This window comes from Salvelinus fontinalis, chromosome 33, assembly GCF_029448725.1.
Source record: "Salvelinus fontinalis isolate EN_2023a chromosome 33, ASM2944872v1, whole genome shotgun sequence".
Taxonomy (NCBI): domain Eukaryota; kingdom Metazoa; phylum Chordata; class Actinopteri; order Salmoniformes; family Salmonidae; genus Salvelinus; species Salvelinus fontinalis.
Window position 1 is genome coordinate 34,854,295 of NC_074697.1, and position 27,875 is coordinate 34,882,169.

At 42.9% G+C, this 27,875-nt stretch overlaps 1 protein-coding gene across 5 annotated transcripts in view; it reads left to right on the top strand.

Moving 5' to 3' along the window:
- Positions 1 to 265: 265 nt before the first annotated feature.
- Positions 266 to 27,875, top strand: part of LOC129832118 (ATP-binding cassette sub-family C member 5-like) — a 66,529-nt gene continuing 38,919 nt past the window's right edge. For 3 of the 5 annotated variants that reach the window (XM_055895893.1, XM_055895895.1, XM_055895897.1), the window contains exons 1-7: positions 266 to 366; positions 1,404 to 1,579; positions 11,657 to 11,802; positions 14,365 to 14,520; positions 14,922 to 15,066; positions 19,951 to 20,184; positions 23,021 to 23,194. In XM_055895893.1, the coding sequence (XP_055751868.1) occupies positions 1,460 to 1,579; positions 11,657 to 11,802; positions 14,365 to 14,520; positions 14,922 to 15,066; positions 19,951 to 20,184; positions 23,021 to 23,194 (975 nt within the window). In that variant the 5' untranslated portion in view covers positions 266 to 366; positions 1,404 to 1,459. Of the gene's footprint in view, positions 367 to 1,403; positions 1,580 to 1,623; positions 4,916 to 11,656; positions 11,803 to 14,364; positions 14,521 to 14,921; positions 15,067 to 19,950; positions 20,185 to 23,020; positions 23,195 to 27,875 lie in introns of those variants that run through there. The other 2 variants (XM_055895896.1, XM_055895894.1) reach the window with 2 other exon arrangements.

Consider the following 27,875-nt stretch of genomic DNA (forward strand, 5'->3'; position numbering starts at 1 on the left):
CGCACAAGGATCCACATTTTGTGCCAAGGCGACCAACCGATGGAAATTAATTGGCAATCCCGGACAAAAAAAGTAACATTTGTTGAATGAATAGGCTTCTTGATTGTGCCAATGCAGCATCCAGACCACAGTGGCAGAATGAGAATGCATAAACTCCACCTAAAATATCTGCGATCGCCATTAGGCGCGCTTGGGAGCTGTAGTCTCATGCGTTGTAGACACCGCTTCCCGTAAATGATTAGATATTTTTCTTGAACTACATTTCCCGTTCCAGTAACACAGCGGCTGCCTTAAAGAGCACCTTTATAAATAAATTGTTTTGTCGTGGCCACTGATCGGGCTCGGCTGGCTGACAAGGAGACCCAGGTATTTGTCAACGAGATTATCTTTTTTTTTCTCACTTATTTTTTCAAATGTTTATACATACAATATTTTATAATCGGGGGACTATGTTAATATTTTATTGATCGACATTTTGCATACTGACGTTTTAGAAAACCTAAACGTTTCGCGTATAGTAGCCTAGTACTGAAATGTTGATTTGTTAATTGCCTTAATCATGTTTCGCCACAGCGGCCATACACTATTATATGATTTTAATTAAGATATTTGAGGATGCTTGTTGTGCAACGATGCTCAGGCTGTATAGCTCTCAGCCCGAAGCAGTGTACTATGACACCGGGCTCGTGATGAAATTGTTGTTTTCCCGTTTATAACAGGGTTGTCGAGTTTCCATATAAATACAGAGTAGGACTAATTGATACATCGTGTGACGTCACCATGAAATTGGCCTTCATAATGTCCTCAAATAATGTTTAAATTAAAATGGCCACATCTGCATTATATTGAATCCTCCGATAATGTTCATTATCCCCCCCAACCCTATTTAATTGTATTTTTTTAAATAATCCACAACTCCCTGTACCCTACTGTTTTTGTACTATTTTGGAAGAGGAAGCAGCAGGGAATATGGCACATGCGCTGTAAAAAGGTTTGGAAATAGATAACCCTTTGAAAAAATTATTCCCCCCTCTCCTAGTTTACAATTGGCCCCTCTGCAACATCTGTAACAGGTATTGCCACTGCCCAAAATGCACTCTGCATCACCAGTTTCATTACTGTGCTATGCAATACATTTGAGCATTTCTGAGTCATCCTTCTCCACTCCCTCACCACATACCAGGCAGCCTAGAAGGCTAATGTATAGGATGGGATCATTGTTCCTGTCCTTAATTGGAAAATACCTTATTTGATGATGAGGGGCTGACAATTTCAACAAAAACCGGACACGTGCCTCCAAGCAACCAAACGGAACTTTTAGTGTTAACAACAATGCTGATTGTCTGTAGTCGTCCATGTTTTCATTCATGACACCCCTTGTCCTGTTGTTCCATATCAATTAGTTGAAAACAAAGCATAGCGAGGAAACGCCAGCCAGCTCCTATGTTGGTGAAAGACGATGAAAGAGCATGATTTGGGAAAGGACTACCTGGTACCTGGGCCTGTGTACCGGGCCGTGCAGAGCAGAGACACTTTACCAGGCACAGAGGTCACCCCATACGATCTCGCCAAGGTCCAGGTGAGTCTGTGTGGTGGTATTTTAATGTTTGTGATGATCTATTATCATAATGGCCAGGTTGAATGACATGTTCAGTTTCTTTCTCATTAGGTCCTATGCCTGTATATTCTTGCTTTCTCTGTGTGCAGGTTTCTTCCTCTGCACAACTCAGTCTGGGTGTGTTTGAGTAATTGCAATAAAAGATGATTGATTAGTTTGATAAGCACATGCCATTTTTCACAGCTATTTTGCTAATTTGGTTTCAGCATCCAAGTTGTCAAGCACCCACTGTCTTTTGTATGGCATAAGGGTAATGGGCCTGACGTTGAAATAGTTGCGGGACTGGGAGAGCTGTAGAATTGTGCTGAGTCAGCTACATATCCTCCCATTCTTCAAATATCACAAGTATTGGCGGTTGGATTGATCCTATTAAGAACGTAGTCCTTTCTCAAGCCTAGTTCTGTCACAAATCTGTGGCACAAGTTCCACCCTACTCGAGAAAATGATTCATTATTGTCATGAACTGTTATTCATAGTCATCCTATTTTTCTTTTTTATTTATTTATTTCACCTTTATTTAACCAGGTAGGCAAATTGAGAACACGTTCTCATTTACAATTGCGACCTGGCCAAGATAAAGCAAAGCAGTTCGACACATACAACAACACATAGTTACACATGGAGTAAAACAAACATACAGTCAATAATACAGTGAAAATAAGTCTATATACAATATGAGCAAGTGAGGTGAGATAAGGGAGGTGAAGGCAAACAAAATATATATATAAATAAATAAATAAATATATAAAAAGGCCATGGTGGCGAAGTAAATACAATATAGCAAGTAAAAAAAAATAACACTGGAATGGTTGGTTTGCAGTGGAAGAAGGTGCAAAGTAGAGGGTAAATAATGGGGTGCAAAGGAGCAAAATAAATAAATACAGTAGGTAAAGAGGTAGTTGTTTGGGCTAAATTATAGATGGGCTATGTACAGGTGCAGCAATCTATGAGCTGCTCTGACAGCTGGTGCTTAAAGCTAGTGAGGGAGAGTTGTTGGAAACATTTAGTGGGGCCAGTGGCTCTTCTCGCTCTCTGCAGAGTGGACCACTGTGACAAGGACCTATGGCAGTTCCCTGTTAAAATAGAGGAAGAGCTGTTTTGTTGCTCCACGTGCTCAACCCTTTGTGTTTGTGTGTTTTTGTCACCCCCTCCCTCCTCTTTCCCTGTCAGTGTTAGTCAGCAGGATAGGAGAGGGGTTTCTCTTATTTTTTTGTTTATCATGAAAATATATTTTTTGTTCCCAGTCCTTTTTTTTTCTTCTAAACCTAATTTCCTCAACTACACTAGACCTCTCAACATGTTTACCAGTATATTATTTGTTATTTTCCATCTCTAGCAGACCCCACATCCTCCTGCTGCCTGGCTTCAATTGTTTACATAACTTTGACCCTCCCACTTACAGCCTCACTGGCAGTGACAGCCTATAGCACGTTTGCTTCCTGTGATGCGGGGGACTAATAGGCACCGTATTGGCTTGATAGCTGTGTTTGTGCAATGTGAGAATAGAAACGTGAGCAGGGGGTGATTGAGAAGGGGAGGGGCAGGCACACACGTGCTGAGAAGCGCTGTGGAGAAGATCAGAAACAGGCAATGTGCCACCTTCATTCAGACAGATTTATATACAGCCTCTCTTACAAGGTACAGTTCTTTTCCTGACCGGCCATTGTCTGCACTTCAGTATGCCTGTGGACATTGAGATTATTTAAGCTGGCCATGCCCCCTCTTTCTAGATCTCCTTGTGCACTTCATGTTAGGCGTATGTTATCAGATTTACAAGAGTGGGTACTGGGTAGGTATTTCCTTGGCTAATGGGCCCTAGACAGTTCCTCCACTGCTTCAACAACATTCTTCAACCCTGTTCCTATTTTATACCATTTAGTTATTTTTTTGTTGTATTTTTGTTATTACTATTGTAAAGTGTCTTGGGTCCATTAAAAGTGCTATATAAACCCCATATACAGTGCCTTTGGAAAGTATTCAGACCCCTTGACTTTCAACACATTTTGTTAGGTTTCAGCCTTACTTGAAAATGTATTAAATTGTTTGTTTTCCCTCATCAATCTACACACAATACCTCCTAATGAAAAAGCAAAAACTGGTTTTGATACATTTTTGCTGAAATATTACATTTACATAAGTATTCATACCCTTTACTCAGTACTTTGTTAAAGCACCTTTGGCAGCGATTACAGCCTTGAGTCTTCTTGGGTATGACGCAACAAGCTTGGCGCACCTGTATTTGGGGAGTTTCTCCCATTCTTATCTGCAGATCTGCTCTCATGTTGGATCGGGAGCGTTGCTGCACAGCTATTTTCAGGTCTCTCCAGAGATGTTCGATCGGGTTCAAGTCCGGTCTTTCACTGGGCCACTCAAAAAAATTACAGGCCTCTCTCATCTTTTTAAGTGGGAGAACTTGCACAATTGGTGGCTGACTAAATACTTTTTTGCCCCACTGTATGTAAATATATTTCAGTTTTTTGTTTTAAATAAATTTGCAAACATTTCTTAACTTGTTTTTTGCTGTGTCATTATGGGGTATTCTATGGAGATGGATGAGGATTGTTTTATTGAATCCATTTTAGAATAAGGCTGGTAACGTAACAAAATGTGGGAAAAGTAAATGAGTCAGAATACAGTTGAAGTCAAATACATTTCAACTCAATTTTTTCACAATTCCCAACATTTAATCAGAGTAAAAATTCCCTGTCTTAGGTCAGGATCACCACTTTATTTTAAGCAAGTGAAATGTCTGAATAATAGTAAAGAGAATGATTTATTTCAGCTTTAATTTATTTCATCACATTCCCAGTGGGTCAGAAGTTTACATACACTGAATTAGTATTTGGTAGCATTGCCTTTAAATTGTTTAACTTGGGTCAAACGCTTCGGGTATCCTTCCACAAGCTTTTGTTTTGAAGAATGAGCACGAAAGGGCACATTGCAAAAGTGGATAGGTGGGGGCTCTCAGAGTGAGTTCTGCGTAACAGAGGCGGCCATTGTTCCTCCCTGTCCTAGTGAAAAGCCAACTGTCCCGGTTGATATATTATCGAATAGATATTTGAAAAACACCCTGAAGATGGATTATAAAAAACATTTGACATGTTTCTGTGGACATCATGGATATAATTTTGGATTTTTGTCAGCGTTGTCGCGAGCGCTCTTTCCGGTGGATTCCTGGGCATAACGCATCAAACTAACGGAGTTATTTGGATATAAAAAATATCTTTGTGGAACAAAAGGAACATTTGTTCTCTAACTGGGAGTCTCATGAGTGAAAACATCCGAAGATCATCAAAGGTAAACGATTAATTTGATTGCTTTTCTGATTTTCGTTACCTGATGCTAGGTGTACTTATTGTTTTGTTGAGTGATCGATAAACTTACACAAACGCTTGTATTGCTTTCGCTGTAAAGCATAATTTCAAAATCTGAGACGACAGATGGATTAACAAAAGGCTAAGCTGTGTTTTGCAATATTGCACTTGTGATTTCATGAAATTATATTATATTATATACCTGTGGCGCTAGGCTAGGCAATGCTAGTCAGGGTTTCTGATGACAATTATTCCGGATCCGGGATGTGTGGTTCAGAAAGGTTAAAGGCACAGTCAACTTAGTGTATGTAAACTTCTGACCCACTGGAATTGTGATACAGTGAATTATAAGCGAAATAATCTGTCAGTAAACAATTGTTGGAAAAATGACTTGTGACATGCACAAAGTAGATGTCCTAACCGACTTGCCAAAACCATAGTTTGTCAACAAGAAATTTGTGGCGTGGTTGAACAACGAGTTTTAATGACTCCAACCTAAGTGTATGTAAACTTCCGATTTCAACTGTACTTTCCAAAGGCACTGTGTGTTTGTGTGTATATTATTAATATATATTTATTTATTTATTGCAGTGGCGGTGCATCACTGCTAAATGCATATAGGGGAAACACTGCCATGTATTATTACTAATGTAATTGACTAATTAAAGCAATTTCCAGACTACAGTGTTTGTAAAGGGAAACTCGAGTAAAATCTTCCAAACAATCCATATTCAACAATACTTTATCCTAATCTTAAAAATGACCTCTATCTGTTTTCTTGCTCCCTCCTCTGGAGCAGTGTGTGCTGACGTCTTTGCTGTGCCTCAGTCGTTCCCCCAGGCCTCCTCTGTGACAGAATGACTCAATCAGGGCTGAGTCATACCTCAGCTGACGCAAGAAATGACCCGTTTGTCTGTCTGGTAAAAAGAACAGTTATGCAAGAGTTACATACTGCCTCATCACATTTGGTACATGACATGTGTTTTAGTGATTGTGTGTTTGTGAGATGATGTACTGTCCTTGTATGGCTGACTCCAGCGCGTGTGCCTCACGCTCGGCCGAGCTCTTCGTTGTTCTCTTGCTCTCTGCCTGCCTGAACGACCTCTGCATCTCTGCTTGGCCGCTTTTCTGAGGCGGTTCTTACCCCGACTCAAAAGTAGTGTGTATCGCGACTAAGGACACAGACGATTTAAGCTTTTCACCACCGGGAATGGTAAGGGTGGAAACCGATCTGTTAAAATCGATAAATGACAAACTGGACATACTTGAACTAGTCAGTAAGGATATAAAGGAGTTGAAGGCAAGCCTCGAGATGAATGACGAAAAAGCTGCGACAATGGAGAAAGAAACAAACACGCTAAAAGGGATGTCTAGCTATAAGATTGAAAATGGACGTTAATGAACTTAAACAGGGGAACATCTTTCTGAGAGAAGCCTTACTTGGGGCTCCTAAGTGGTGCAGCGGTCTAAGGTACTGCATCTCAGTGCAAGAGGCGTCACTACCTGGTTCGAATTCAGGCTTGGGGGTACCATAGGGTGGCGCACAATTTGCCGCGGTAGGGCGTCATTGTAAATAAGAATTTGTTCTTAACTGACTTGCTTAGTTAAATAAAGGTTACATGAATAAAAAATGACATACAATCTAGATCCATGAGAGAAAATCTGGTACTTACTGGTATCCAAGACAAGAAGTTCCCGGCGGTATAGTTAGTTGCTCCTTGCAGCACTTTAGATCCCACGCGAAACTCAACAAAATCCAACTCGAACGTGTACAGCGTATCATTTCTTTAATGATAAAATAATGGTTAAAAGTTTTGCTGGCATGATAATAGGCATTTCCCAAAGGAAATTGCAGAACTGCACAAAGTTCTGTACCCCATCTTCAATGATAAGACATTAAAAGGGAAAAGTGTAGCTCTCGTAGTCGATAAACTGTATATTGATAACCAAATGTTCCGAGACTCCATGGTTATTCTAAATATTAAAGTTCACAGAGGATTCTATTAATGGAACACTCAATATTAGCCATGGTCGGGATTGTAATAAAAAAAAATATATAGAAAAGCAATAAAATACACAATTTAAATAAATAAACTACAACTACACTATACCATTCTAGGTAGGGAATGTTGGAAAATAATTAGTATTAGACTTTCCATTTATAGTATTTTATGAATTGATAAGACAGCATTAGTAGGATAATTAACTAAATTATACATCTTCAAATACAAGGTACTGGAACACAAAAGTACTGAATCAACATGGAAGAGATAAAACACAGAGGACACAGTAGGTGGGTATGTGCTGGAGTATTGTGATGGAAGGTGGGGTGTGTGTTTTTGTGTTTGGAAAAGTGTGGAGTTGAGTCAGTGAAAAAGGATGGTGGTTGCAAATCCCAGAGCCCATGTGTGCTTGTGAGCAGGGGTTATGAGAGCTTTCAATTTTGTGCAGATGTGGGATATACATTTTAAAATATATCATACATGTAGTTGATTTATTTATTGGCCCATCCCCAACCCTATACCTGAGCGACCCATACGCTAAGGATAAGTCCTTATCTGTTTTATGGACCTACCGTAAGTAGCCTATACGCAGCCAAATCAGAAAGATGAATGTGGTCTGAGACCTACTAAAGCAGCACCACACCCTCAAGATTCTGAGCCTGCCTGGCAGGGTTGGTCCTACAAAGCCAAATCCCCCTGATGGGAGAGCATAATATACAAGGAAATTCTCAAAGCTGCTAATGAGAACCTTGAAGACCTTGTACCCAACTGGTGGAGATTCCAGTGGGGTGTCCCCACCCAGGCAGTGGCAGTGCTAGCAACACTAGCTGCAGTAACCAATGGGGAGGGGGTCACACTCGGACATTCAGAGAGGGGCCATATTATTGTGGCCCTGGTGGCACATAATCATCAAAGGTCTGACAACACAGAGATGCTTGGGAATATGGTCACAACGGGGGACCCGTTTTTGCTAAATTTTTCATGTCTGTGTATGCATTCGTAAATCAAGTTCTTTCTTCAGTTGGACTCTGGGATGGAGCATCTGAGTGTATGGTTGTTTGTGGGGGAAAGGTGTGTGTGTGTCCCACAACTGTTACTAGGGAGTAAAGATATAAGGGACAATATAGGATGAATCACAATTGTTTTCTAAAATATAGTTGCTTGCCATGCCAAAGTGTAATTTTTGTAATGGCAATCCTGGTAAGAGGTAACAATCCTTTGCATGAACTACCTACATTATTACAAATGTTAATTATGGAAATGAAGATAGGCAGGATTCTTTTAAATATATAAACTCAGAAAAAAAGAAACGTCCTCTTCCTGTCAACTGCGTTTATTTTCAGCAAACTTAACATGTGTAAATATTTGTATGAACATAACAAGATTCAAAAACTGAGACATAAACTGAACAAGTTCCACAGACATGTGACTAATAGAAATTGAATAACGTGTCCCTGAACAAAGGGGGGGGGGGGCAAAATCAAAAGTATGAGTCAGTATCTGGTCTGGCCACCAGCTGCATTAAGTACTGCAGTGCATCTCCTCCTCATGGACTGCACCAGATTTGCCAGTTCTTGCCGTGAGATGTTACCCCACTCTTCCACCAAGGCACCTGCAAGTTCCCGGATATTTCTGGGGGGGAATGGCCCTAGCCCTCACCCTCCGATCCAACAGGTCCCAGACATGCTCAATGGGATTGAGATCCAGGCTCTTCGCTGGCCATGGCAGAACACTGACATTCCTGTCTTGCAGGAAATCACACACAGACCGAGCAGTGCTGGCATTGTCATGCTGGAGGGACATGTTAGGATGAGCCTGCAGGAAGGGTACCACATGAGGGAGGAGGATGTCTTCCCTGTAACGCACAGCGTTGAGATTGCCTGCATTGACAACAAGCTCAGTCCGATGATGCTGTGACATACCGCCCCAGACCATGATGGACACTCCGCCTCAATCGATCCCGCTCCAGAGTACAGGCCTCGGTGTAACACTCATTCCTTTGACGATAAACGCGAATCCGACCATCACCCCTGGTGAGACAACCACAAACTCGTCAGTGAAGAGTACTTTTTGCTAGTCCTGTCTGGTCCAGTGACGGTGGGTTTGTTGTCTGGTGAGGACCTGCCTACAAGCCCTCAGTCCATCCTCTCTCAGCCTAATGCGCGCAGTCTGAGCACTGATGGAGGGATTGTACGTTCCTGGTGTAACTCGGGCAGTTGTTGTTGCCATCCTGTACCTGTCCCGCAGGTGTGATGTTCGTATGTACCGATCCTGTGCAGGTGTTACACGTGGTCTGCCACTGCAAGGACGATCAGCTGTCCGTCCTGTCTCCCTGTAGCGCTGTCTTAGGCGTCTCACAGTACGGACATTGCAATTCATTGCCCTGGCCACATCAGCAGTCCTCATGCCTCCTTGCAGCATGCCTAAGACGTTCACGCAGATTAACTTTCTTTTGGTGTTTTTCCAGAGTCAGTAGAAAGGCCTCTTTAGTGTCCTAAGTTTTCATAACTGTGACCTTAATTTCCTACCGTCTGTAAGCTGTTGTGTCTTAACGACCGTTCCACAGGTCCATGTTCATTAATTGTTTATGGATCATTGAGCAAGCATTGGAAACAGTTTTTAAACTCTTAACAATGAAGATCTGTGAAGTTATTTGGATTTTTACGAATTATCTTTGAAAGACAGGGTCCTGAAAAGGAACGTTTCTTTTTTTGACGAGTTAAAAAATTTCAATCAGTGTATATATCAAGCAAATTGAGGTGAGGGCTATGGAAATTATTTTGGCGGCTGATCTGCTTCTGTTCTGTGGGTGGCACTGTGTGCTCTTTTCAATGGACGGGTTCCAGTCTCTCGGGGGCCCTGGGAGACGGGTGGTCTGCCAGTCGCTGGGATGACAACCCAGCTTGGGATCGGGAGGGGTTTTAGCAGGTGGAATAGTGGGGAACATTTGGAGGTTTACTTAATAGCAATGCAAATATAATGATTTAGCTATATGGACACTCAATCACTGTGGTCCTTTTTTAATGGTCAGTTTACAAACATATATTATGATAGATTTTAAATGGTGAAATAAGTGCAGCCGGTTATAATTGTAATAGTTTAGCAGATAAAAGATGGTCAGTATTTACCTGTCTAATAGAGAAAGAGTATAATATCTATTGTTTACAGGAAACTCATTCAACAATTTTAGAATAACTTGCGTTGAAAAAGGAGGGGGGGGGGAAATACACTGCTCAAAAAAATAAAGGGAACACTAAAATAACACATCCTAGATATGAATGAATTAAATATTCTTATTAAATACTTTTTTCTTTACATAGTTGAATGTGCTGAACGCAAAATCACACAAAGTATCAATGGAAATCAAATTTATCAACCCATGGAGGTCTGAATTTGGAATTAAAGTGGAAAACCACACTACAGGCTGATCCAACTTTGATGTAATGTCCTTAAAACAAGTCAAAATGAGGCTCAGTAGTGTGTGTGTGGCCTCCACGTGCCTGTATGACCTCCCTACAATGCCTGGGCATGCTCCTGATGAGGTGGCGGATGGTCTCCTGAGGGATCTCCTCCCAGACCTGGACTAAAGCATCCGCCAACTCCTGGACAGTCTGTGGTGCAACGTGGCGTTGGTGGATGGAGCGAGACATGATGTCCCAGATGTGCTCAATTGGATTCAGGTCTGGTGAACGGGGGGGCCAGTCCATAGCATCAATGCCTTCCTCTTGCAGGAACTGCTGACACACTCCAGCCACATGAGGTCTAGCATTGTCTTGCATTAGAAGGAACCCAGGGCCAACCGCACCAGCATATGGTCTCACAAGGGGCCTGAGGAACAAGGGGCCTGAGGATCTCATCTCGGTACCTATTGGCAGTCAGGCTACCTCTGGCGAGCACATGTATGGGCTGTGCGGCCCCACAAAGAAATGCCACCTCACACCATGACTGACCCACCGCCAAACCGGTCATGCTGGAGGATGTTGCAGGCAGCAGAACGTTCTCCACGGCGCCTCCAGACTCTGTCACATCTGTCACATGTGCTCATGTGCTCAGTGTGAACCTGCTTTCATCTGTGAAGAGCACAGGGCGCCAGTGGCGAATTTGCCAATCTTGGTGTTCTCTGGCAAATGCCAAACGTCCTGCACGGTGTTGGGCTGTAAGCACAACCCCCACCTGTGGACGTCGGGCCCTCATACCACCCTCATGGAGTCTGTTTCTGACCGTTTGAGCAATGGTCAAAAGTAGTGCACTACGTAGGGAATAGGGTGCCATTTGGGACGTATACTACAAGGTTATGCTTTTTTTGCCCTCTGGCACTCGGGCAAATGGAGGCCAGATGATTACCTAATACTTGATGACTGGCAACAAGTATTTCTCTTTAGTCATGTCTGAGTGAACTTCTCAAATGTACTGTCATCAAACTAGTAGGGACAGATATACTACTAAAAATTAGTAAGTGTAACGGATGGGGATTTGTAAACGCACTCCTGAACCTGAGATGTATTTGATGCCAATTTGAATCCTTTTTGGTATCGTGACTGGCTAAGTACATTTTAGGAGGGTGGCCACGTGTGTTTGCTAGGACAAGGTCCCAGGGTCTAGTCTCGGCTACCTCTAACGTCCGCACTGTGACGTCCGCCACAAGCTAAATGCTTCCAATACGTCATTGTTTAAAATGTATCTGCTCTTATTGACAATCCATTCATCTCCATCAATCCCAGGATGCACTGGAAACGGCGGCAAGGGCAGAGGGTGGTTTGTCCCTGGACGGTGGCGCTCCCTACATGAAAGAGCTGGAGGAGGAAGCAGTGCGGAGCAAATACCAACACAGCGTCGGCGTCCTCAAACCTATCCGCTCCACCAGCAAGTAAGCAAGCAGCACCACCACCGAACACTGTTACAGGTGCATATCGGTAGGACCTCGAGTTTTTCCTTGTGAGGCCAAGTGGTCAGGAAAGACTAGGTCCTAGATATACAGTTGAAGTCGGAAGTTTACATAACCTAGTTTTAATGACTCCAACCTAAGTGTTTCAACCACTCCACAAATGTCTTGTTAACTATAGTTTTGGCAAGTCTGTTAGGACATCTACTTTGTGCATGTCACAAGTCATTTTTCCAACAATTGTTTACAGACAGATTATTTCACTTATCATTTAGTGTAATCACAATTCCAGTGGGTCACAAGTCTACATACTAAGTTGACTGTGCCTTTAAACAGCTTTGAAAATTCCAGAAAATTATGTCATGGCTTCAGAAGCTTCTGTTAGGCTAATTGACATAATTTTGAGTCAATTGGAGGTGTACCTGTGGATGCATTTCAAGTCCTACCTTCAAACTCAGTGCCTCTTTGCTTGACATCATGGGAAAATCAAAAGAAATCAACACAGAAAAATAATTGTAGACCTCCACAAGTCTGGTTCATCCTTGGGGGCATTTTCCAAATGCCTGAATGTACCACGTTCATCTGTACAAACAATAGTACGCAAGTATAAACACCATGGGACCACGCAGCCGTCATACTGCTCAGGAAGGAGACGCGTTCTTTCTCCTAGAGATGAACATACTTGGTGCGAAAAGTGCAAATCAATTTCAGAACAGCAAAGGACCTTGTGAAGATGCTGGAGGAAACAGGTACAAAAGTATCTATATCCACAGTAAAACGAGATATCATAACCTGAAAGGCCACTCAGCAAGGAAGAAACCACTGCTCCAAAATCGCCATAAAGACTACAGTTTACAACTGCACATGGGGACAAAGATCTTACTTTTTGAAGAACTGTCCTCTGGTCTGATGAAACAAAAATTGAACCGTTTGGCCATAATGACCATTGTTATGTTGAGGAAAAAAGGGAGACTTGCAAGCAGAAGAACACCATCCCAAGCGTGAACCACGGGGGTGGCAACATCATGTTGTGGGGGTGCTTTGCTGCAGGAGGGACTGGTGCTCTTCACAAAATAGATGGCATCATGTGAAAGGAAAATTGTGGATTTGTTTGAAGCAACATCAAGACATCAGTCAGGAAGTTAAAGCTTGGTCTCAAATGGACAATGACCCCAAGCATACTTCCAAAATTGTGGAAAAATGGCTTAAGGACAACAAAGTCAAGCTATTGGAGTGGACATCAAAGCCCTGACCTCAATCCCATAGAAAATGTGGGGGCAGAACTGAAAAGGCGTGTGTGTTAGGCACGCCTCTTGGAGGGAACGCAACACCCTGCTACACGCAACTCCCGGTGGAGTGAAAGAGGTATGTGACTGTAGGTGCAGGTAAGGATGACAGAGGCAGAATATATTACCGTTTACAGGGAATTTATTTCCATCACACGGTAATTTGGGGAAAAGGGGCTGGACCAAGAAAGTAATAGTTAAAGCAAAGAAAGTTAAAGTTGAGTCCCCTCTCCTACAACTTACCTAACTAGCACAACCTGGCATAGTAAAATACAGGGGATTGTCCGCCCAGGTCTTTCCTAGTGTGCATAGACTTAGTACATACTACGGGTATATGTATACCCGCAGGCCTCTTTCCTAAGCACTCACAAGGTGTCTTTCCCTTCCCCCTGGGAACAAACGAAACAGAATAATACAAACGTAAAGTGAACAATTTCAAAAACACAGTCCTATGGCGTACACAAACGTCAGCAGGACCGGCTACACAATACTTTATAAAAATTCATACAGACCAACAACGAAACAAAGGACATACCAAAAAAAAAGCTCTCTCCCCTAACAAAGGAACACTGTCTTTTATCCAGCTGGAAAAGGAGTTTGTAATTGCAGACAGCTGTAGCTGACGAGAGGGCGGGGTCAGCTCCAATCGTTCATCGGGCCGACCAATCAGCTGCTTGGAGGAATCCAGGAAGCCATTTCCTGAAATACACATACCTATACACAAACCCACAACACAGAAACTGGGGAACGTAACAGTGTGCGAGCAAGGAGGCCTACAAACCTGACTAAGTTACATCAGCTCTGTCAGGAGGAATGGGCCAAAATTCACCCAACTTATTGTGGGAAGCTTGTGGAAGGCTATCCGAAACGTTTGACCCAAGTTGAACAATTTAAAGGTAATGTTACCAAATACTAATTGAGTATGTAAACTTCTGACCCACCGGGTATGTGATGAAAGAAATAAAAGCTCAAATAAATCTTTCTCTACTATTATTCTGACATTTCACATTCTTAAAATAAATTGGTGATCCTAACTGACCTAAGACAGGGAATTTTGAAGGATTGTGAAGAACTGAGTTTAAATGTATTTGGCTAAGGTGTATGTAAACTTCCGACTTTATCTGTAGGTGCTCTCTGGCAACATGGTGGCAAGGAATAACTAAGGAGGAAATCTTGAGAGAGAGACTCCTTTTGCGGTACACGATTAGAAGTTCCTCTAACTTTATCTGTCCCCCACAACTCCACCCCACTCCCCCCACAGGCACGAGCACCCGGTGGACAATGCGGGCCTCTTCTCCTTCATGACCTTCAACTGGCTGACGCCGTTGGCCGTTCTCGCCCACCGCAAAGGCCAGCTGCAGCTGGAGGATGTGTGGGCCGTGTCCCAGTTTGAAAGCTGCAAGGTCAACCGCCACAGGTCAGTACTGATTGCTGCACATATGGGGTCACAAAGGTCACCCTTCCAAGGATAGGTAATTGAAAGATGCCAAGAACCCGCTTGGCCTGGGTCTCGGCCTCTGTCTTATCTGTCAACATTTTAAATGGTCTTGGTCTGGATCTCAAGATGTTTGGGTCGGAGTTCTCAACAGTTGTAGTTTTTTCCCCTTAAGAAAACGTGTTTTATTGTTTTATGGACTGTGATAATCAGAATGTAGAGGGGCAGTTTCAGAGGAATACAGAGAAAAGGCTGAGATTGGATTTGTACCCATATGTGGTGCCTGACTCTGGCACGACAATTCCAGTCTTGACTCTTAGTGGAGGGAGAATAGAGTGAGTGATTGTTGGTCGACTTTGGTTTGATCACCTGTGTGTGCGCAGGCTGGCCGGCCTGTGGGAGGAGGAGCGCAGGGTGAAAGGGGACGAGGCCTCCCTGTGCGGTGTGGTCTGGGTGTTCTGTCGGACGCGCCTTCTTCTCTCCATCCTCTGCCTCATGGTCACCCAGCTAGCCGGCTTCAGTGGCCCAGTAAGTAATGTAATCTCATCCTTCCCCTGTGGAGGCTTTCTTTCAGTAGCGCTCTCTTCCCCTGCCTCTGTCCCCTTCCCTCCATCAAGGCTGAGGCCTACAGGTGAGTGTTACATGTGTTAAGTTTCTTCTGTCTCAATGTTAACCCTTTACACTCGTGGGAATTGGCCTATATGGATAGGGCGAAATTGAAATGTTTCTTACAGAAGAAATATGAAAAGCATAAGCATGGTAGCAATTGAAAGGGAACAGTTTGGAGAATATGGGAAAATGATGAGACCTAAATTGAGGACACAACCGTTCACCTGACACAAGACTGACTCCAAACATTACACTGTTGATTTTATGTGCATTTTACATTTACTGTACTTTTCGTTGCATTTGTTTATAATGAAATTTGAAAAAACTCTGGATTCATTCAGTAACATGATAAGAAATTTCACGGTTTATGACTCAACTAGTCTTTTTTAGTTTTCCTAGCTGTGCCGTTGAGCAACTAGAGCAAGCACAATTGTATTTGTTTTGTTTGGAACCCAACCCTGCATCTCTGCCATCACACAATTACTGTTGTTTACACAATCCAAAAATGGCCCATTTTATAAATGGCGATCTAGTTCAGGTGGGAATCATTTGACGCGTGTTCTATTGCCAACATGACCAGCTAAGTTCTAAAATATGATATTAGTGCTAGGCTTCACTAGGCAGTTCAGAGAAACAGATGGTCATTTTGGGTTGCATAGAAATAGGTTTGGATACATGAGTGCATTCAGGTGAGTATTCTGCAGGGAATTTTTGAACAGAATGAGCCTATGACGCCATGTCATCTAACTGTCGATCAAAAACGTTGACACTAAATATGAGTTTTATGATATTGAAATGTGAAGTGCACATTTGGACTCACAGGTGTTTGGCTTGCTTGTATGACATCAATGTGGTATTTATGATAATCCTTAACGTCTCATCTTTCAAAATGCATCGAGTCCTCTTAATTTACAGCATTTCTCCTCAGACAACAAAGTTGCCCAATAGGCAGGAGGGATGAGCGCAACTTCTAGTCAAGTTCAGGACGGCTGTCAGTGAAAACCGGTACAGTGCTATGAAGCGTAGAGCCTGAGCTCTAACCTAATTTATAGCATGTTACTGTACAGCCGCTGTGTTCCAATTTAGGTGCTTATCAGTGCCCAAATCTGCCATTTTCAACCGGTTTACGGGTACGAGTGTAAAGGGCGACACTGTGGTCTGAAATGTGCCTTACTGACCACTCATTCTAAACAAATTAACTGGATACTACCGGAGGCTTATGGAATGGGTTGTTTTGGGGTTTTTACCAATCCAACTCAAATCTGTTTTTCTTTTCTATTCAATGTTGTCATCTTGGATCCATTGTGTCAGGCTTTTTTGAGGAGACTACAATGTAATGGGTTATGGAAATTGTGAATCCTCGTTCTTTAGTTAACAACACCTAGTCAGAAACCATACTCCTGTCTGTCGCCCCCTAGATGGTCTCTGTGACTAGATAAATGACACCTGTTGCAATTGTCCATCCTACAGCTGTTCTTTATGCTATTCAGGTGTTTGTAGGCCTCCTAGGTAAGAACAGGTGCTTTAGAGGGAAGGGTTGTGTTCGTTAGGCACCAAACGGAAAAAAACGGACTGAAACAGGGAGGAACTACCTGGACACTTTTGTTATGCGATGCAAAGCGTTTTCTGTTGCGTGTCCTAATGAACACGACCCAGGTGTTAGGGTTAATCGGTCCCATTTTTCCTAGGATAGCCTCTGTCATCCTCCTCTCTTCCACAGGGACCACAGTAAGCCGTCTCTACCTCTGTGCTGTGAAGGGTTACAAAATTCCCGAAACCTTTCCACAATTCCTAGGTTTTGTGAATTTTCCGGAAAACCCAGAAACTTTGAGAAAGTTTTAGTAATTTTGCAACCCAAGTACTGTGTCATCTGCTCTTAGTGTATCGCAGCACAGCAACACACCTGTGTCTCTCACCCAGGTTAAAGCAACCCAGCTAGCACAGAAAGTTCTTTAATGTTTCCTAGTGGTTCTCCTTTGGGAATTTGAAAAATAATTTGCTTACAATGTTCTGAGAACGTTATGTTGGTTCAGGAACCTTCCCACAACCTAATGTTTTTTTTCCCAGAACGTTAACCAAAATGTGTTAGCTGGGAAGATTATTGTATCACCCCCATTATTATAGATGGGCCGTTTGGGACGGGGTGAGGGCATGGCATACAAGTGTTTGTGCTCACTGCTCCCCCCCCCATGCAAGGTGGCGTGTGACAGAGGCTGTTCTTCAGATTCCACAGGGTGTCCGTTTAAACCCCTCGGCAAGAAATAGAGAATGAAGCGGGCAGAGACCCCGGGGGAAGAAAGCCGGAGAGGTAAGGGTATGTTTCTCATGCGGGGATGGATCAAAGTTCTTTCTCTGAAATGTTTCTGTCTCTCTTTCTCTCTCTCTCTCGCTCTCTCTTTCTCTCTCATATAAAACATCTCTTCATAAAAATAACTGATGGGTCACCACAAAGCACTGTAAAATGCTGTTCGATGTCATTAATTTTGTTTTTATGTTTGTATGCAATGTTCAATGCTGTTTTGTTTTTCTTGATTTAACACTGATAACGATCTGCTGTTATAAACAAACTTCCACCCAAATGTTCAGTCAGACTTTCATATCAGTGTCTCAGACAATCGACCCGGTTTTCCCCCTAAATGCGAGGTGTTGTTGGACTGTTCGGGCTAGAGGGGGGAGATACAAAATACTAGGCTTGTATCTACAGACTCTTCCTCTTTGGGGCCTCATAATCCCCCCCCTCACTAAAAGCCAGGTTGACCTGGTCCGCTGGTGAAACACCATTTCTGTAGGATCAGTGCCAGTGGGGCAGGGCAGAGGGGCTTTCGGTTCTATTCTTATTATTGCCCACCCTCTTCCCCCTCTTTGGATCTTTGGACAATGACCTAACACAACTAAATATGAGATGTCACATATCTCAACCAAGAGGACTAGAAACGTCAACAAAAACAAAAACAAACTCAAAGACTGAGGCTAAACCTTTCAAAACTCTGTTGACCTGATCGTGTGCCTCTGATGTGAAATGCATTTGTTACTCTTTCCTGCTGGATCTGATCAGCTGTTCTTTTTGTTGTTGACCTGCTTATGATTTAATTACATGTGTGCTGTTTGTGCAATTTAAAAAAAAATAATTAGTTTACACATGGTTTCAATTTGCCTATTTCAATAAAACGTGCATTTATCAACAATTTAGGTTTGCTGACACTCCCTGGTTGTGGACTGATTAACTTGAACGTTGAATTGATTGTTGGTATATCGTCAGTATCTGTGGAATCCAGACTTTTTTTTCCTATTCACTTTGCTCAGTCTTTCTCAATTGTATAATCTGCTTCCAGGCCTATTAGACATACACTACCGTTCAAAAGTTTGGGGTCACTTAGAAATTTGTCCATTAAAATAACATCAAATTGATCCGAAATACAGTGTTGACATTGTTAATGACTATTGTAGCTGGAAACTGCAGACTTTCACAAAAATGGAATATCTACATAGGCGTACAGAGGCCCATTATCAGCAACCATCACTCTTGTGTTCCAATGGCACGTTGTGTTAGCTAATCCAAATTGATCCTTTTAAAAGGCTAATTGATCATTAGAAAACCCTTTTGCACTTATGTTAGCGCAGCTGAAAACTGTCGTCCTGATTTAAAGAAGCAATAAAATTGGCCTTCTTTAGACTAATTGAGTATCTGGAGCATCAGCATCTATGGGTTCGATTACAGTCTCAAAATGGCCAGAAACAAAGCACTTTCTTCTGAAACTTGTCAGTCTATTCTTGTTCTGAGAAATTAAAGCTATTCTATGCAAGAAATTTCTCAGTTGTGCACCGGGGCCTCCCACTCCTCTTTCTATTCTGTTTAGAGACAGTTTGCGCTGTTCTGTGAAGGGAGTAGTACACAGCGTTGTATGTGATCTTCAGTTTCTTGGCAATTTCTCACATGGAATAGCCTTCATTTCTCAGAACAAGAATAGACTGACAAGTTCAAGAAAGTTCTTTGTTTCTGGCCATTTTGAGCCTGTAATCAAACCCACAAATGCTGACGCTCCAGATACTCAACTAGTCTAAAGGACAGTTTTATTGCTTCTTTAATCAGAACAACAGTTTTCAGCTGTGCTAACATAATTGCAAAAGGGTTTTCTAATGATCAATTAGCCTTTTAAAATGATCAACTTGGATTAGCTAACAACGTGCCATTGGAACACAGGAGTGATGGTTGGTGATAATGGGCCTATGTAGATATTCCATAAAAAATAAGCTGTTTCCAGCAACAATAGTCATTACACTGTATTTCTGATCAAGTTGATGTTATTTTAATGGACAAAAATGTGCTTTTCTTTGAAAAACAAGGACATTTCTAAGTGACCCCAACATTTTGAACGGTAGTGTAACTGCACGGCCCCCCCCACTCGATATGACTGTAGGTATAATGTCTGAAGGTATCATCAATGGATGTTTGAATCCGTTTACCTGATGATGCAAACAACAGGAAATGTCATGTTGGAATGGGTTTCTCAGTTCACTGTTTCTCTTTTTAAAGGATCTTAACAAAATCTTAGCAAAGGGTGAGAGCTGAAACTAAAGAAAAAGTATTCTATCTCTAATCAGTAGAGCCTGTTCAACTTCCCTCTTCAGATGATTATTGGTAGTCATGGCATGACGGCTTCAGCTAGTCTTGAATTAGTAGATGTCCATGATGATGATGGCACTGGTGTAGATGTCTCTTGGACATGGTGCTGCTGTCAGCCACGTGTCCTGTGCGCTCTCATCTTTCCCCCTCCTCATCCCTGCCCTCTCCACTCCTGCTAGGCCTTTGTGGTGAAGCGTCTTTTGGAGTACACAGAGCAGGCAGAGCCCGATCTTCCATACGGCCTGCTGCTTGTCGTGGGGCTGCTGTGCACCGAGCTGGTCCGCTCCTGGTCACTGGCGCTCACCTGGGCCCTCAACTACCGCACAGGCACCCGCCTGCGGGGAGCCATCCTCACCATGGCCTTCCACAAGATCCTCCGGCTCCGCAGCATCCGAGACAAATCCATGGGACAGGTGGGACCACCAGACAGGCTTCACGCAAATGTTTTTTATTTAACCTCTTGTGGCTGAGATCGGCTAAGATCCCATTAACGGGATCGATATGACAACAGCCAGTGAAAGTGCAGGGCACCAAATTCAAAATGACAAATCTCATAATTAAAATTGCTCAAACATAGAAGTATTTTACACCATTTGAAAGATTAACTTGTTGTTAATCCCACCACAGTGTCCGATTTCAAAAAGGCTTTACGACGAAAGCACACATACAGTGGGGCAAAAAAGTATTTAGTCAGCCACCAATTGTGCAAGTTCTCCCACTTAAAAAGATGAGAGAGGCCTGTAATTTTCATCATAGGTACACTTCAACTATGACAGAGAAAATGAGGGGAAAAAAATCCAGAAAATCACATTGTAGGATTTTTAATGAATTTATTTGCAAATTATGGTGGAAAATAAGTATTTGGTCAATAACAAAAGTTTATCTCAATACTTTGTTATATACCCTTTGTTGGCAATGACAGAGGTCAAACGTTTTCTGTAAGTCTTCACAAGGTTTTCACACACTGTTGCTGGTATTTTGGCCCATTCCTCCATGCAGATCTCCTCTAGAGCAGTGATGTTTTGGGGCTGTTGCTGGGCAACACGGACTTTCAACTCCCTCCAAAGATTTTCTATGGGGTTGAGATCTGGAGACTGGCTAGGCCACTCCAGGACCTTGAGATGATTCTTACGAAGCCACTCCTTCGTTGCCCGGGCGGTGTGTTTGGGATCATTGTCATGCTGAAAGACCCAGCCACGTTTCATCTTTAATGCCCTTGCTGATGGAAGGAGGTTTTCACTCAAAGTCTCACGATACATGGCCCCGTTCATTCTTTCCTTTACACGGATCAGTCGTCCTGGTCCCTTTGCAGAAAGACAGCCCCAAAGCATGATGTTTCCACCCCCATGCTTCACAGTAGGTATGGTGTTCTTTGGATGCAACTCAGCATTCTTTGTCCTCCAAACACGACGAGTTGAGTTTTTACCAAAAAGTTATATTTTGCTTTCATCTGACCATATGACATTCTCCCAATCTTCTTCTGGATCATCCAAATGCTCTCTAGCAAACTTCAGACGGGCCTGGACATGTACTGGCTTAAGCAGGGGGACACATCTGGCACTGCAGGATTTGAGTCCCTGGCGGCGTAGTGTGTTACTGATGGTAGGCTTTGTTACTTTGGTCCCAGCTCTCTGCAGGTCATTCACTAAGTCCCCCTGTGTGGTTCTGGGATTTTTGCTCACCGTTCTTGTGATCATTTTGACCCCACGGGGTGAGATCTTGCGTGGAGCCCCAGATCGAGGGAGATTATCAGTGGTCTTGTATGTCTTCCATTTCCTAATAATTGCTCCCACAGTTGATTTCTTCAAACCAAGCTGCTTACCTATTGCAGATTCAGTCTTCCCAGCCTGGTGCAGGTCTACAATTTTGTTTCTGGTGTCCTTTGACAGCTCTTTGGTCTTTGCCATAGTGGAGTTTGGAGTGTGACTGTTTGAGGTTGTGGACAGGTGTCTTTTATACTGATAACAAGTTCAAACAGGTGCCATTAATACAGGTAACGAGTGGAGGACAGAGGAGCCTCTTAAAGACGAAGTTACAGGTCTGTGAGAGCCAGAAATCTTGCTTGTTTGTAGGTGAACAAATACTTATTTTCCACCATAATTTGCAAAAAAATTCATTAAAAATCCTACAATGTGATTTTCTGGATTTTTTTTCTTCTCATTTTCTCTGTCATAGTTGAAGTATACCTATGATGAAAATTACAGGCTTCTCTCACCTTTTTAAGTGGGAGAACTTGCACAATTGGTGGCTGACTAAATACTTTTTTGCCCCACTGTATCATTATGTTAAGTCAGCACCTATTCACAGAAAAACACAGCCATTTTTCCAGCCAAAGAGAGGAGTCACAAAAATCAGAAATAGAGATAAAATGAATCACTAACCTTTGATGATCTTCATCAGATGACACTCATAGGACTTCATGTTACACAATACATGTATGTTTTGTTCGATAAAGTGCATATTTATATCCAAGAATCTGAGTTTACATTGGCGTGTTACGTTCAGTAATGTTTTGCTTCCAAAACATCTGATGATTTTGCAACGCAAGCGGAACGCAAGCGAACTCTCACGTGAACGCAAGCGAACTCTCACGTGAACGCACCTCATTCCCCCCTCCTTCACAGTAGAAGCATCAAAAAGGTTCTAAAGACTGTTGATCTAGTGGAAGCCTTAGGAAGTGCAATATGACCAATATCCCACTGTATATTTGATAGGCGATGAGTTGAAAAACCTCAGATTTCACACTTCCTGGTTCGATTTTTTTCTCGTGTTTTTGCCTGCCATATGAGTTCTGTTATACTCACAGACATCATTCAAACCGTTTAAGAAATTTCAGAGTGTTTTCTATCCAAATCTACCAATAATATGCATATCTTAGTTTCTGGGCCTGAGTAGCAGGTAGTTTACTCTGGGCACCTTATTCATCCAAGCTACTCAATACTGCCCCCCAGCCATAAGAAGTTTTAAGAGAACTGGGCTGGTGAGATGGGGTGGGGGGACTGGGGTGAGATAATGGTTAGCCTCACAATAATGCTAGCTCTCATTTAGGCTCAACCTTTTCAGATGTTGCTTATCATTAGTCTGAACGAGAAACCCACCTTTAATACAGTACTAGCATTGCAAAACAGTTTGCTATTGTTTCCGAAACACATGATTTGCAATGCAATACAATGTGCATACAGTGTAAGAGATAGAGATTGTGTAGTTCTGTACTGATGTAAGTGTCTATCGCGCTCTCTCTCTCTGCAGTTGATCAACATGTGTTCTAACGACGGCCAGCGGATGTTTGAGGCTGCGGCGGTGGGCAGTCTGCTGGCAGGCGGGCCTCTTATTGCTGTGCTGGGGATGGGCTTCAACCTGGCTATCCTGGGGCCCACCTCCTTACTGGGCTCTGCAGTCTTTATCCTCTTCTACCCTGCTATGGTGAGGAGCCCACATGCATACATACAGTACCAGTCAAATGTTTGGACACACCTACTCATTCCAGGGTTTTTCTTTATTTTGACTATTTTCTACATTGTTGAATAATAGTGAAGACATCAAAACTATGAAATAACACATATGGAATCATGTGGTAACCAAAAAAGTGTTAAACAGTTCAAAATACATTTTATACGTGAGATTCTTCAAAGTAGCCACCCTTTGCCTTGATGACAGCTTTGCACACTCTTGGCATTCTCTCAACCAGCTTCACCTGGAATGCTTTTCCAACAGTCTTGAAGTTTCCACATATGCTGAGCACTTGGCTGCTTTTCCTTCACTCTGCGACCAACTCATCCCAAGCCATCTCAATTTGGTTGAGGTCGGGTGATTGTGGAGGCCAGGTCATCTGATGCAGCACTCCATCACTCTCCTTCTTGGTCAAATAGCCCTTACACAGCCTAGAGGTGTGTTGGGTCATTGTCCTGTTGAAAAACAAATGATAGTCCCACTAAGCGCAAACCAGATGGGGTGGCGTATCGCTGCAGAATGCTCTGGTAGCAATGCTGGTTAAGTGTGCTTTGAATTCTAAATAAATCACAGACAGTGTCACCAGCAAAGCACCATCACACCTCCTCCTCCATGCTTCACGGTGGGAAACACACATGCAGAGATTATTCGTTCACCTACTCTGCGTCTCACAAAGACATGGCGGTTGGAACCACAAATCTCAAATTTGGACTCATCAGACCAAAGGACAGATTTCCGCCTGTCTAATGTCCCTTGCTCGTGTTTCTAGGCCCAAATAAGTCTCTTATTCTTATTGGTGTTCATTAGTAGTGGTTTCTTTGATGGCCTGATTCCTTCAGTCTCCTCTAAACAGTTGATGCTGAGGTGTCTGTTACTTGAACTCTGTGAAGCATTTATTTGGGCTGCAATTTCTGAGGCTGGTAACTCTAATGAACTTATCCTCTGCAGCAGAGGTAACTCTGGGTCTTCCATTCCTGTGGCGGCCCTCATGAGAGCCAGTTTCATCACAGCCCTTGATGGTTTTTGCGACTGCATTTGAAGAAACTTTCAAAGTTCTTGACATTTCCCGCATTGACTGTCTTTAAAGTAATGATGGGCTGTCGTTTCTCTTTGCTTATTTGAGCTGTTCTTGCCAGAATATGGACTTTTAGGTATTTTACCTAAAAGGGTTATCTTCTGTAAATCAAATCAAATGTTATTTGTCAGATGCGCCAAATGCAGTGAAATGCTTACTTACAAGCCCTTAACTCGACCTACATGTACATAATTACCTCCATTACCTCTACACCGGTGCCCCCCTCACATTGACACATTGACTCTTTACCAGTACCCCCTGTATACAGCCCAGCTATTGTTATTTACTGCTGCTCTTCAATGATTTGTTATTCTTATCTCTTACTTTTTTAGGGATTTTCTTAAAACTACATTATTGGTTAAAGTGACTATGCATAGATAATAACAGAGTAGCAGCAGCGTAGGGGGGTTGGGGGGGGCAATGCAAATAGGCTGGGTAGCCATTTGATTAGCTGTTCAGGAGTCTTATGGCTTGGGGGTAGAAGCTGTTTAGACGCCTCTTGGACCTAGACTTGGCGCTCCGCTACCGCTTGCCGTGCGGTAGCAGAGAGAACAGTCTATGACTAGGGTGGCTGGAGTCTTTGACAATTTTTAGGGCCTTCCTCTGACATCGCCTGGTATAGAGGTGCTGGATGGCTCTCTGTAGTGCCTTGCGGTCGGAGGCCGAGCAGTTGCCATACCAGGCAGTGATGCAACCCGTCATGTTACTCTTGATGGTGCAGCTGTAAAACCTTTTGAAGATCTGAAGACCCATGCCAAATCTTTTCAGTCTCCTGAGGGGGAATAGGTTTTGTTGTGCCCTCTTCACAACTGTCTTGGTGTGCTTGGACCATGTTAGTATGTTGGTGATGTGGACGCCAAGGAACTTGTACCTCTCAACCTGCTCCACTACTGCCCCGTCGATGAGAATGTGGCGTGCTCGGCCCTCTTTTTCCTGTAGTCCACAATCATCTCATTTGTCTTGATCACGTTGAGGGAGAGGTTGTTGTCCTGGCACCACACGATCAGGTCTCTGACCTCCTCCCTATAGACTATCTCATCGTTGTCGGTGATCAGGCTACCACTGATGTGTCATCAGCTAACTTAATGATGGTGTTGGAGTCGTGCCTGGCCGTGCAGTCATGAGTGAACAGGGAGTAGAGGAGGGGACTGAGCACACACCCCTGAGGGGCCCCCGTGTTGAGGATCAGTGTGGCAGATGTGTTGTTAGTTACACTTACCACCTGGGGGCGGCCCGTCAGGAAGTCCAGGATCCAGTTGCAGAGGGAGGTGTTTAGTCCCAGGGTCCTTAGCTTAGTGATGAGCTTTGCATGTACTATGGTTTTGAACGCCGAGCTGTAGTCAATGAATAGCATTCTCACGTAGGTGTTCCTTTTGTCCAGGTGGGAAAGGGCAGTGTGGAGGGCAATAGAGATTGCATCATCTATGGATCTGTTGGTGCGGTATGCAAATTGGAGTGGTTCTAGGGCAGTGGTCACCAACCTTTTCTGAGTCAAGATCACTTTCTGAGTCAAAATGCATGCAGAGATGTACTGCTCTGATTTTTTTTTATTAACATGACTTAAAAAATGTAAGCCTATTAAATAGCCAATTAAAAACAGTACTGTAGCAATGAGGTTAGTGCAGTAAGCTATATGCCCAATACATTATCACAGCATACTGGCTTTGCTTGAATTTACCTGCCAATGCATTGTTTGGGACATTTATTTTATTTTTTTCAAAATTTGAGGTAGGCTTTATAATCACACCGGTAATAGATCCATTGTTGTATTACTTGTGAGGCACAGCTGCGTGAGCATACATTTAAATAATTTGCTTTTTATTTTACTGGGCTGATGATGCCTGCATCTGATGGTCAGTCTCAGCGGAGGGAGAGAGCAGCAGACTGAGGGGTCCGTCTCTCAACATCCCTCCGTTCTCCCTGTCCCCCATTGACACTGACCAAAAAGGGACACCGTCTTCCAGCTGATGGCGAAACTCGACTCGCACCGCATTATTTCTGCCTCATGCATACATTCATGTTGTTACTCCTATGAACAGAGACTGTGAAATATTCCTTGATATTAAAAAAGGCCCAAGTCGCTAATAATAACAATGCAAGCCTGTAGATACACTTTCCTACTCATTCATTACTGCTGCACTGCTTGTTGTAGCGCTGAGTGAAAATTGGAAGAATGCACATTTTATGGGTTATAAAAGTATGAATACAAAGTATTGACAGTGCGGAGTAAGAACTTAAACATGAACTCAGCTCTTTGCTGTATTCGTTGACAGTCTCTCTCGAGTCATGGTTTTAAACGTTTTGAAATCTCACAGTATCAATTTTGCCGTAGCATTTTTTTATGCCTGCTACGTTATTGCAGACTCGGTCATCTGAGCAATCTGATTTGCCAGCGGTGGTATAGTGCTCTTGATTTCCTCTCCAGGCCCACCGGGAAAGCAGAGTTTGTACCTTCAGACACATGAAATGGCAACAGTTTTCCTAACCAGCGAGCAGGGCAGCTGAATTAGCTGCACCTACCACCGAGGCTTTATCGTTGGGTTTTTTACAGAAGTCTTTGGCAATCGACTAGAAAACCCTTGGAGATCGACAAGTCGATTGTGATCGACCGGTTGGTGACCACTGGTCTAGGGTTTATGGGATAATGGTATTGACGTGCGCCATGATCAGCCTTTCAAAGCGTTTCATGGCTACAGATGTGAGTGCTACGGGTCGGTAGTCATTAGGCAGGTTACCTTTGTGTTCTTGGGCACAGGGACTATGGCGGTCTGCTTGAAACATGTTGGTATTACAGACTCAGACAGGGAGAGGTTGAAAATGTCAGTGAAGACACTTACCAGTTGGTCAGCGCATGCTCAGAGTACACGCCCTGGTAATCCATCTGGCCCAGCGGCCTTGTGAATGTTGACCTGTTTAACCTGTCTAGGATCAGCGTGGCGCTAGCGGCACACCCCCCCCCCCCCACTGAAAAACCAGTGCCGCGAAATTCAAAAAAAATATTTTTTTAAAATATTTAACTTTCACACATTAAAGTCCAATACAGCTAATGAAAGACACAGATCTTGTGAATCCAGTCAACATTTCCGATTTTTAAAATGTTTTACAGGGAAGACACAATATGTAAAGATGTACATCTATTACCTAAAAACACATTAGCATAATCCACCATCTTTTATTTGTCCACCAACACCAGTAGCCATCACCAATTCGGCTAAACTAAGATATTTATAGCCCCTAACCAACAAAAAAACTCATTAGATGACAGTCTGATAACATATTTATGGTATGGGATAGGTTTTGTTAGAAAAAAGTGCATATTTCAGGTAGACTTCATAGTTTACAATTGCACCCACCATCACAAATGGACTAGAATAATTACAATGAGCAACGTGTTTACCTAACTACTAATCATCAAACATTTCGTAAAAATACACAGCATACACGAATCGAAAGACACAGATCCTGTGAATACAGACAATATTTCAGATTTTCTAAGTGTCTTACAGCGAAAACACAATAAATCGTTATATTAGCATAGCACATAGCACATAGCAGCCCAGCATTGATTCTAGCCAAAGT